Source organism: Sinocyclocheilus grahami, unplaced genomic scaffold (genome assembly GCF_001515645.1).
Source record: "Sinocyclocheilus grahami isolate Dianchi unplaced genomic scaffold, SAMN03320097.WGS_v1.1 scaffold1634.1, whole genome shotgun sequence".
In the NCBI taxonomy this organism is placed as follows: domain Eukaryota; kingdom Metazoa; phylum Chordata; class Actinopteri; order Cypriniformes; family Cyprinidae; genus Sinocyclocheilus; species Sinocyclocheilus grahami.
Genome location: NW_015506813.1, coordinates 40,262 through 50,496, shown reverse-complemented (window position 1 = coordinate 50,496; position 10,235 = coordinate 40,262). Strand labels below are relative to the sequence as shown.

Below are 10,235 nucleotides of genomic sequence, written 5' to 3'. Positions count from 1 at the left end.
ATATATATATATATATAGTTGAAGACAAAATTATTAGCCCCCTATAAAATATTTCATTATTTTTTTTAATAATTCCCAAGTGCTGTTTAAGAGAGAGAATATTTTTTTCAACACAGCATTTCTTAACATAATAGTTTATTTAGGAAGCTTGGAATGCTTGTCATAAAAATAGAAACAAAATTATAGCCAAGAATAAAAAAGTCTACAGGTCAAAAATATTAGCCATCTGATGTTAATAGCCAATGGTGAATCCCTTTTGCTTGATAACAGCCTTTAGTCATTTGTTGTAGTTCTCAACAAGTTTCAGGCATGTCTCCTGAGGAGTCACAGCCCATTCCTGCTTAGCAAATCTCTCAAGCTCCTCCAGATTTGTTGGTCTCCTGGCATGGACTCTGGTCTTCAGTGAGCCCCACAGATTTTCTATTGGATTCAAATCTGGGCTTTGTGCAGGCCAGTCAAGGATGTTCACTTTGCTCATTCGGAGGTAGTTATTCACCAGAAGTGAGGTATGCCTTGAGTCGTTATCATGCTGGAAGACAAAGCGTCGCCCCAAACCATCTTTTGTTGCAGATTGCCTGAGGTTGCCTTTCAAAATCTTCTCGTAGTCTCTTGTAGTTTTCATGATTCCTTTGATCCTGACGAGATTCCCAGTTCCAAATGCACTGAAACATCCCCACAGCATTATACTGCCACTGACATGTTTCACTCTGGAGATGGTGTTCTTTGGGTTGAGCGCCTGTCCCTTCTTTCTCCAAACATAGGCAACATCTCTATGGCCAAAGAGCTCTACTTTTGTCTCATCTGACCAAAGGACACGTTTCTAGTATGCATAGTTTTTCTCCAGGTTGTCCTTCAAGCTTCAGTCTGGCTTGGAGGTGTCTCTTCTTCAGAAGAGGAGTTTTTCTTGGTCTTGGTCTATCAATCCCAGACTTGACTAAATCATTCACTAGTAAGACACTACTACAACACAAGACGGCAGTTGTTCTTAGGTCTTTAGAAACCTCTTTCAATTGTTTTTTTTACAAAGTTTTTGAAATCTTTCGCTTCCTGCCGCTGTTCTCCATTGTGTGGGTCTCTTCAGACTTCTTGATAATACTTCTCACGGCTGTTCTTGACACTTGAAAACGCTTTGATAAACGTGTAAATGCTTCTCCTCCTTTGTGAGCATTAACAATTCTTTTTTTCAAGTCTAAACTAATTTTTATGCCTTTGCCATTATGACAGTACATATTATTTTACTAGTTGGTTTGAAAGATACTAATCCTCAGCTTTAAAATTTAAAGGCTTAGAGGGTTAATAAGGCAAGTTAGGTTAGTTAGGCAAGTCATTGGACAACAGTGGTTTGTTCTGTAGCCAATCAAACTGATCATTTCTTAAGAGGGCTAATAATATTGACCTTAGCAATTTTTTAAATAATTATTTTATTCCAGGCAAATTGAAATAAATAAGGCTTTCTACAAATGAAAAATATAATGAGCAATACTGTGTTAAAATTCCCTTGCAACATATACGAAAAAACTGGTATGTGCGATGAATAAATTTACCACTGTAGCACGTGCGATACTGTTTTGCATGTTCATAACACAGCCGCTTAATAGTGTGAAGTGATTTCGTTGTGCTTGTTTGTGACGGTGATTATACTTGGTAGTTAGGGGTGTGCAATATGACGATTTCTGATCGTGGATGATTAAAATGTCTCCACGATCTGCTTTTGAGGAAATATCCTTGCATCGTGCTACAGCGCACATTCTATCAGCTGCAGTTCTGGCGCCTCCTTCTGTCTCAATATAATGTACAACGCCACATGCATTCACATCAGTGTTAGCTCAGCGGTAGAGTTACTCTCACGGGACACTGCACTCATGCACAATCACAAAACTACATTATTTCCATCTGCTTTAAAGCAATACCGATTAAACTTTTAATTAATGTGCTGTTGCTGTTGCAAAAGCTGCATGCGCTTTTTCTGAGCGCATACTCATGAAGCGCCCTCACACTGAGAGCCTGTCTTTCGCGTCTAATTGATTTTGCATCTAATACTGTCAAAAACACACAAGGTTTACATATGAACTTAGTTGGTTATGTCTAAAATGGAAGTAAACAGTTGAGAGAGAAACATGTGCAGCTCTTAAAGGGACAGTAGCTACTAAACATGCTGCCGCCTGTCATTAAAGGGTTAGTTCACCCAAAAAATTCAATTTCTGTTATTATTTACTCAGATTTTGTCCCAAACCTGTATTAATTTCTTTCTTGTGCTGAACACAAAAGAAGATCTTTTGAAGCTAGTGGGTAACCAAACAGTAGCTGGTCCACACTGACTTTGACAGTAGGAAAAATATACCATGGAAGTCACTGTGGACCAGCAACTGCTTGGTTACCCACATTCTTCAAAAGATCTTCTTTTGTGTTCAGCAGACGAAATAAACGAATTCAGGTTGAAAACAACCTGAGTAAATGATGGTATAAAAATGAAACACTATGACAGAATTGAAAGACAGATGACAGATTTTCATTTTTGGTGAACTATTCTTTTAATGTTAATAAAACAACAAAACACAGAAAAAATCTGCTCACTGCTCTTGACTGATGAACTTATCATAGTAATTTATCATTATTTTAATATTTGTTCATTCAATTTCTTGGTAAATGTATAATTGCCGTTTCATTATTTTTTTCAGTTTTATTTAAATTTGTAAAGGCAATTATACATTTACACACCTATAATACATGTCAAGAGCATGCTCACAGATGAGAACAAAACAGCGTTGGATGAAGTGAATTAAAGCCCTGGTCTCAAATCTAGCCCTTCTTTTTTTCCACTTTTCCCAAAAAAAGCTTATACTACTGTTTCAACTATTAAAATAGTTCAGTTTTTTTATGTAATGGAAAAGTGATTATATTTCGTTTAGTTTTTTTATAAAGTAAATTTGGAAGTATTTTTGGAGTATTTTTTTGTTCGTTAAATGTAAGCTATTTTGTTTTTTAAGTAAAGGCCAGCGGCAGACAGTGAATTGATCATAGCCTATAGCCTATGTTTGATCAGTTTAGCCTTCTCAAATCATCAGGACTTGCCTAAAATAAAATCTATATATAAAACAGTTCAAGTATATCACAATGTTAGTTTAAATGTTTAACCTATATAAATGTGCATATCCAATCGTTTGTGTGGAGGAGTGGAAGCTGAAGCGTGCTCGGCAGCACATAGAGGTGCTAGCGCGATCACTTGCATTTTTTTCTAACAGTGGAAACAACTTAAAATACGCAGTCATTTTTGCTCATAAAGGTAAGAGTAATACATCATTCTAAACTGTAAAGGGTCTAGTTTTATTTGTGTGCACTCACAATATCAACAAATATTTGCTTTTATAAAATAAAGAAAACAAACGCTTTCTGCCGTTTCGGTCTTGAACAGGAGCTCTTCACAATGATGAACCTAAACTCAGACATGATCAAAATATATAGAAAGCTTTAAATTACTACTTTAAAATGAAATAATTCAAATCGAAAATAGACTCAAACTCTTTCATTATGTAATTCTGTGCATTTCTCTCTAAAGGCACATCCAGTGAAGAGCGAGTCATTTTTTCATCACTATAATTGAATCGCCCGATTATAATTTGCGTTTTATTTTATAATTCCGTACAGTTAAAAAATAAAACACTAATTATAATGACATATATGTAAAACTGTTTCCTATAATTGTATAGCTGCTTTTTCTGATTTTTATGTTGCTCTGTTCTGAATACCTTAAAATGTAAAGGATTTTCTGCAACGCTATTTCATATGATATGTTAATTATTTATATTTTTTATCCATGCAGCAAATGCTTTAAAAAACAGCTTTAAAATTACTGTATTGCATTCCAGATGCTTTTAAAGTACTTTTCACGATAAACTTTATGGGTAGCTTGAATGTAAACATAGTCATGAATTCGTTGTATTCCCATTTGTAAAATAGCCAACAAATGAATTGTTGTAGGCTAAACCGATCTCATGAAAGTGCGTGTAGCACGACTTTCTGCTTCTATTTGGCGTAATATTTCTATGCAGAAATTGACTTTGGCATGCAAAAGACTGATAAATTCATAATTAACGGCATGGGTTCAGTCGAAATGTTTGCGGGGCAAATCTCAGATCAGTCTGAGCACTCATGGTACGCACTGTGCGTACAGCCCTACACCTGCAGGCGCCACAGACTCGGACGGTTGTTGTGGTAATAAACACCGTAAACTGCATACGTTCGCGTGTCCGCGCTTAATGTGCATATATGAAAAGCATTTTAGGGGGCCCTTGGCTTTTGGGGGCCCAAGGCGGTTGCCTACCTTTGCCTAATGGGTAAGTCCGCCCCTGAGGAAGTACTGAATTCTTACTGAATGTTGCTCACTTAATGTGACCTTTGAGTTTGTAATAAAACCAAGAGTCACACTTCACTGATGGAAAAACTCACGACTGAGGGGCTCCTCCAAGGCCAAACCCCACGAGGCCTCGCAAGACTAAGATCCAGCTGTAAGTAGGTGCGAAAGCACTGAGAAGCCCATAGTGCAATGTCCACAGCATGCAGAGTATTAAACACTAAAAGATGGAGACGGCGATGCTGTCAGTGAGGCAACAATGACTGCTTTAAGTTCTTAGTTACATAAAAATGCTTGCACTGACATTATTAATTTACTCATTTCACTTTAAACCAAACATACCACTTTTCGGCCGTACTTGTCTGAAATGTTGCCCCAAAGTGCGGAGCTGATCATCATTCCAATGAACACTGTCTAACAAGGTACAAAATGACAATAATCCATAAGATTAAATATTATGAAAGTCTTAGCAACACAGAGTGTGAAAAATCAACATTCTACCGTAAGCTATGTCCAAATGTAACCCCAGGAGTTGTTTAACCATGTTAGTGTTTAACAGTGAATATACTGACCGCTGTTATGAATGCCACTTTCCAGCTGGAGAGCCTCCACTCACAGCGCAGTTGAGGAGTTGCAATACTAAGGAGCATCATTTCCATAGCATCGGCCATCTTTGCACGCAAATATGAAACATATGAGTTTGAATTATCATGAAACAAGTTTTTAAGTAAACTGAACGAACCAAACAAATTTAAGCTATTTGTTCAGTAAACATCACTTGCGTTTAAAATACTATATAATGCTGAATTTCTTACCCATGCCACTCCTGTTAGCATAGACAGCTTCCACTGAAACTTTCCAAAACCAATAGCTTCAACTGCTTCTTCCACAGTGAAGGTTTCTGAAGAAATGCATATTTACTGAATGATGAGAAGATTTTGTATACAGCCATGCACAAATCACCAAATAGACATTACAGTTATCTCCTTAAGACTGAGCCACGCAGGAAGGAATCGTGGTTTGAATGAAACTAAGATGAGGTCTGTATTTAGTAAAAAGCATAACGTCAAGCCTGTGAGGAATCTCATTCTGTTGACAGCTAAGTGATAACCTGATATCTATTCTCTGAAAGCATATGACAAACAGATTTCAGAGATTTTTCTAAAAATGCAACCATGTAAAAAAAGTCCCACAAGCTATAATCTATTAGTCTTACTATTTGTTTCCTAATTATATACAAGCCTAATTTTTATGAGCATCAAGACATAATATTTTGTTATGCTCTATAGACAAAAAAAGCCAGATGTTCACTTTAATAATATCCAGCTGCCTACTTCAGGATATATGATGTTATTTTTTAAACATCCTAAACTGAATTCACACCCAAAGAACATAAATAAATTGCACTGATGGCATGCATACATTACACCACAAACCAGATGTTAATTACCATTTTAATCTTTAAACCTTCAACTCTATACTAGAATACAGAGAAAATGTTCAAATTGCACATTCATCTACAAATGTAGATGTTGGATATAGATGCCTACCTGAGATTCCAGAGCTTCTGTTCTTGCTGTCCCCCAAATCTTGCTCCAGAATAGTGCAAACTCCTTCATTGCTGGGCTCATTTTCCCCAGGCTGCTCCTCATGAACAGTAAGGATGCTTTTGTCATCTGTCTGTGATGTCACAAAACTAAACAAAAATATAGACTTTAGCCTCTGTATGGTTTACAGTGCAAATCTGACACGTATTAAGTATTTCAACTCAATATTGTAGTCGGCTTTTCATTTCACAAACCAATCAGAATTTAAAATGGTGTCCTTTGACATTTCTAGACTACGGTTTTCAGTTTTCACTTAATTAAAAGTTCTAAGACACCAGCACAGATGTGCACTGCCGGTCAAAATTTTGGGATCAGTAAGATTTGCAACGTTTTTTTTTAATACAGTCTCTTATCAAGGCTGTATTTCTTTGATCAAAAATACAGAAAAAAACAGTAATATTGTGAAATATTATTGCAATTTCTAATAGTGGTATCCTATTTTAATATACATTAAAATAGAATTTATTTCTGTGATGCAGCGCCTTGAACAGGAGCGCTTCACAATGATGAACCTAAACTCAGACATGATCAAAATATATAGAAAGCTTTAAATTACTACTTTAAAATGAAATAATTCAAATCGAAAATAGACTCAAACTCTTTCATTATGTAATTCTGTGCATTTCTCTCTAAAGGCACATCCAGTGAAGAGCGAGTCATTTTTTCATCACTATAATTGAATCGCCCGATTATAATTTGCGTTTTATTTTATAATTCCGTACAGTTAAAAAATAAAACACTAATTATAATGACATATATGTAAAACTGTTTCCTATAATTGTATAGCTGCTTTTTCTGATTTTTATGTTGCTCTGTTCTGAATACCTTAAAATGTAAAGGATTTTCTGCAACGCAATTTCATATGATATGTTAATTATTTATATTTTTTATCCATGCAGCAAATGCTTTAAAAAAACAGCTTTAAAATTACTGTATTGCATTCCAGATGCTTTTAAAGTACTTTTCACGATAAACTTTATGGGTAGCTTGAATGTAAACATAGTCATGAATTCGTTGTATTCCCATTTGTAAAATAGCCAACAAATGAATTGTTGTAGGCTAAACCGATCTCATGAAAGTGCGTGTAGCATGACTTTCTGCTTCTATTTGGCGTAATATTTCTATGCAGAAATTGACTTTGGCATGCAAAACACTGATAAATTGATAATTAACGGCATGGGTTCAGTCGACAGAAATACGGGACACACAGGCCTATAATAACTGCTGAAATGTTTGCGGGGCAAATCTCAGATCAGTCTGAGTGCTCACGGTACTCACAATGCGTACAGCCGTACACCTGCAGGCGCCACAGACTCGAACGGTTGTTGTGGTAATAAACACCGTAAACTGCATACGTTCGCGTGTCCGCGCTTAATGTGCATATATGAAAAGCATTTTAGGGGGCCCTTGGCTTTTGGGGGCCCAAGGCGGTTGCCTACCTTTGCCTAATGGGTAAGTCCGCCCCTGCTTGAATGTTACTGCTAAATACTGTACCTGAAAATAAAGCACAATTTGTATTGTATATCTTTGTTCTTATTTTCTAATAACAAAGATAAAATGACTTTGTCATTGATTGATTGATTTTTATCATTGCTCACTTTGGCCTAAATGTCTGCCATTCTTTTTTTATTTTATATTTTGTTAAGATGTAAGAGGTGTTATGTTTCTGCACTCTTCCATTTTTAGCTAATTAAGAAAACTTTGTCTAAAAACAATTTTTGTGTTTTTTATGTTTTTTTTGTGCTCTGTATGGAATATCAGTGCCTGTTTAAGTGATGAACTCCATTACTTGTGTTTGTTTTCAGACATGATAACTTTCTGTTTCACAAATGGTTCTTTGTGGCGAAAGAAGGTTCTTCAGATTATAAAAAGGTAAGAAAGAGATGGTTCTTTAAAGAACCTTTGACTGAATGCTTCTTTGTGGAACCAAAAATGGTTCTTCTATGGTATCGCTTGAAGAACCTTTTGAAGCAACTTTATTTTTAAGAGTGTAGTTCAAACAAACATTCGCAAACAGCGTCGCAAACTCACGTGGTAGGAACTACAGCTCTTGACCTGTGGTTAGAAGCACTGTTTCTTGTTAGTAAGACATATGGACTTAATAAATAAATTATGCTTTTGGGCACAATAAGCAAGTTAACATGCAGTACAATCTATATCTTCCATTCTATTTAAATATATATACATTTTAGTCGATAAATTTTAGCGCGTCCTCAATAAGCGCCGTTTTTGAAGAGTGCGCATGTGCATAATGCCTAGGGGAACGTAAGAGGAACCCCGCGATGAATCAAACATCAAATAAAGCAAAATGACAGGGAACCAAACATAGTAAATTAGTCATCAAGTGCCATGTTCAATAAAGCAGCATCTCAGAGATCTCGAATCAGTTAATTAGCAGAAGTTATTACTCCACCACATGCGTGTGACGTCATAACAACGGTTCTAAATCGTTGAACTAATGTGGTTCAAACGACGGAGATGCGACCGTGTTCAGGAAACAGTCGTGACTAGTTAGTTTCCACAACAATGCATTGTACTATGGTGGTTAATCAGTGAGTTACGTCGTTGTACGGGAAATGCACCCCAGTGTGGCTTTGCAATGGCTGTAATATGTGTTTCGACCTTTTTCAGTCTCCATGTGTCTCTTATTTTTCTTTTTCTCTCCTCTAGTTTGATTTAGTTTAATCTATTTTGTTTCATCCCTTTTTTCCACTCACGTCTTGTCTCGTATCTCATCTCATTTGCTGGCTCATCATATCTCTTCATTTAGGCCCCGTCCACACGGAGCTATATTTTGTATCGTATAGGTGTTTCGTCCAGACGGATCGGGCGTTTTGGGAGAGTGAAACCGATACGAAACCGGGTCCCAGAGTGGATGAATCTGAAAACGCCGCCCTTGCGTTTTCGTGTGGACAGCGAATCCATATATTTTCTGAAACGATGACGTCATCAGCCCACGTCTCGGCCCGAGTCAGACAGCGCTACGTCACGTAACAGCAACAAAAACATGAACAAACACTGAACGATTGTCTTTTTATTAACTAACATTAACACAGATTAATAAATGTATTGTTCCATGTTCGTTTGTATACCGCGCGCAAGGTTTATACGCATAGTCCAAGTCTTCTTCTCAGTTTTTAGTGTATCTCTGTGGCAGAATTACAGCTCCACATACTGGTCTGGCATGTATACTACATCGAATTTTCACCTTTGGGTGAACTGTTCTTTTAAAGAAAGGGGGGGCATTTCCAATGCATTGATCCAGGTCATAAGGCTGGCTCATAATGTCAAGATAGTTATGGATAAGTGGATTATTTAATTAAACAAACAAACAAAAAATCTTACTTGCTACCCACTATTGTGGTTTTATTATCATTTTGTGATGTAATTTGTTCAGTGTTTAAAATTCTTTCTCCTATCGGTTAAATGAGCAGAGACAAATGAATGCATTTGATGTTGGATGCTCAACATATGACAGTTTAAAACTATCAACAGCTCATCTGTGGCTCAGTCACTGAATCTCTTTATGGTTCAAGCTCTGAATTTTTGTAGCGTTTAATATTCCCGGTGGAAGCTGTTAAATGAACACTCCAGTGTTTGACATATGTTGGTGGCCATGTAGGAATGTAATTGTGACTCTAATGCCCCCTGCTGACCAAATACAAGCTATTTGTTAAAGATTAGGAACAATCTGTGGGCCTGTTGGACAAATACATAATCAGAGGATGGTACAAACAAGATGCACATAATTCAGTTAATCATTTTGCAAAACAGCTTTCCGTTTTATGTATTTAAAATGTGGAACAATTCAATCATATTCTGCTTTCATTTTCAGTCTTTATTGTGTTAGTAGATGTGAGCAGTGGTTGATGTATGTGTTGGTATTTCAGTACAGCGGAGGGCTTTGCTGGCTCAGATGTCTCTACAGGCTGGGAAACCTTCATGCAGGCACTTGGCTACTTCCTGAAGATGTTCTTTGGGTCGGCGGCTTTGGGCACACTCACTGGTCTCATCTCTGCTATTGTATCCTAATGATTTTTTGTGTTTTAATGTATTTTGGTTGGTAGTTAGTTGGTTAATTTACCATTTATTAATTTGGATACATTAATACATTTATTTATTAATGTTTTTTATTAATTAGCTTTATGTATCAGTTTTAAATCAAAATTCAGAACTTAGTTGTTTGGGTTTTCCTGTCACAGGTTCTGGTTCTTGTCGGTCGGGCTGTAAATATCTTCCCCCTCTCCTTTCTGCTCAACTTCTTCAGAGATCATAAA

General features: G+C 36.5%; 1 protein-coding gene across 1 annotated transcript in view; it reads left to right on the top strand.

Moving 5' to 3' along the window:
- The window catches only part of LOC107571684 (sodium/hydrogen exchanger 8-like), a 44,604-nt gene extending 34,614 nt beyond the window's left edge, over positions 1–9,990 (top strand). The window contains exon 9 of the mRNA XM_016258015.1: positions 9,849–9,990. Coding sequence (XP_016113501.1) covers positions 9,849–9,990 — 142 coding nt within the window. The remainder of the gene's footprint in view (positions 1–9,848) is intronic.
- The last annotated feature ends 245 nt before the right edge of the window (positions 9,991–10,235 follow it).